This window comes from Onychostruthus taczanowskii, unplaced genomic scaffold, assembly GCF_017590055.1.
Source record: "Onychostruthus taczanowskii isolate IOZ18803 unplaced genomic scaffold, ASM1759005v1 scaffold3360, whole genome shotgun sequence".
NCBI classification, from domain to species: Eukaryota; Metazoa; Chordata; class Aves; order Passeriformes; family Passeridae; genus Onychostruthus; species Onychostruthus taczanowskii.
The window spans coordinates 1-951 of record NW_024500751.1 but is presented as its reverse complement, the minus strand read 5'-3'; the positions used below and the strand labels follow the sequence as shown (position 1 = coordinate 951).

General features: G+C 67.2%; 1 protein-coding gene across 1 annotated transcript; it reads right to left on the bottom strand.

Moving 5' to 3' along the window:
• Positions 1 to 60: 60 nt before the first annotated feature.
• Positions 61 to 829, bottom strand: LOC121339179 (B-cadherin-like; the record flags this gene model as incomplete). The annotated part of the gene is made up of 3 exons (XM_041410775.1): positions 61 to 191; positions 282 to 500; positions 605 to 829. Coding segments are annotated over 3 exons (575 nt in total), but the record flags the coding sequence as incomplete, so codon positions are not given.
• Between the last annotated feature and the right edge of the window lie 122 nt (positions 830 to 951).

Sequence of the window (951 nt, the reverse complement as noted above, 5' to 3'; positions counted from 1 at the left end):
CATGGAGAGGGGCAGTCAGACAGCCCACGCTGTCACCAGGCCCCTGACCCCCACACCCACCTGGTCCTCCTCGCCGCCACCCTCCTCCCCGTAGTAGAAGATGTTGTCCCTTGTGTCATCTTCGGGCAGCAGCAGCGGCTCCTTCGTCACCTTCCTCCTCCTCATGAAGAGCAGCAGCAGCAGCAGGAGGACTGGGGGGAAGAGTGCCATCAGCAGGGACATGTGTGCCCCGCTGTGCCCAGAGCTGGGCTATCCCCAGGAGCCCCAGGATCCCCACTCACGCAGCAGGGCCAGCAGCGCGCCCAGGGCGGCGAGGACGAAGGGCAGGGCGGTGACAGGCTGGGACCTCTGGGGACAGCCCTGTGCCTGCCCCTCGCAGGCGCAGACCCGTGCGGTGACAACGGTCACTTGGGCTCGGCCCGGCTGGTCCAGCAGCCGCAGGTACACGCTGTAGGTGTCCGGCTCCAGCGGTGCCACCAGCTGCAGCGTCACCGTGTCACCTACGTGAGATTGGGGGCTCACGGACGATGCACCGGGAACGCAGCCATGGCACAGCTGCCTCTGCCGAGGACCCCCCGCATTATGTTCAGCCCCCCTGCAATACCTGTGTCCCCCACCTCCACAGCCCAGCTGTCCTCCGAGCCGTGGGTGAGCTCGGCGCGGAAGGGGCCGGTGTGGGGGGGCAGGTCCCGGTCGGTGACGGTGAGGAGCTGGGGCTGGGGGCTGCGCTGGCACACAGTGATGTCCCGTGGCTCGGCCTCGGGGCCGTTGTCGTTCACATCGAGCAGGGTGAGGAGTAGCGTGCCCGTGCCCGTGGCCGGCGGTGAGCCTGGTGGAAACAATTCTGGAAGGGGGACCCCAAACCCAGGACTCTCCCGGGGACATGGGTGACTGAGCAGGCATGGGGACAGAGGGAGTCTCAAAGCCAAGACTTTCCCAGGGACAGAGACT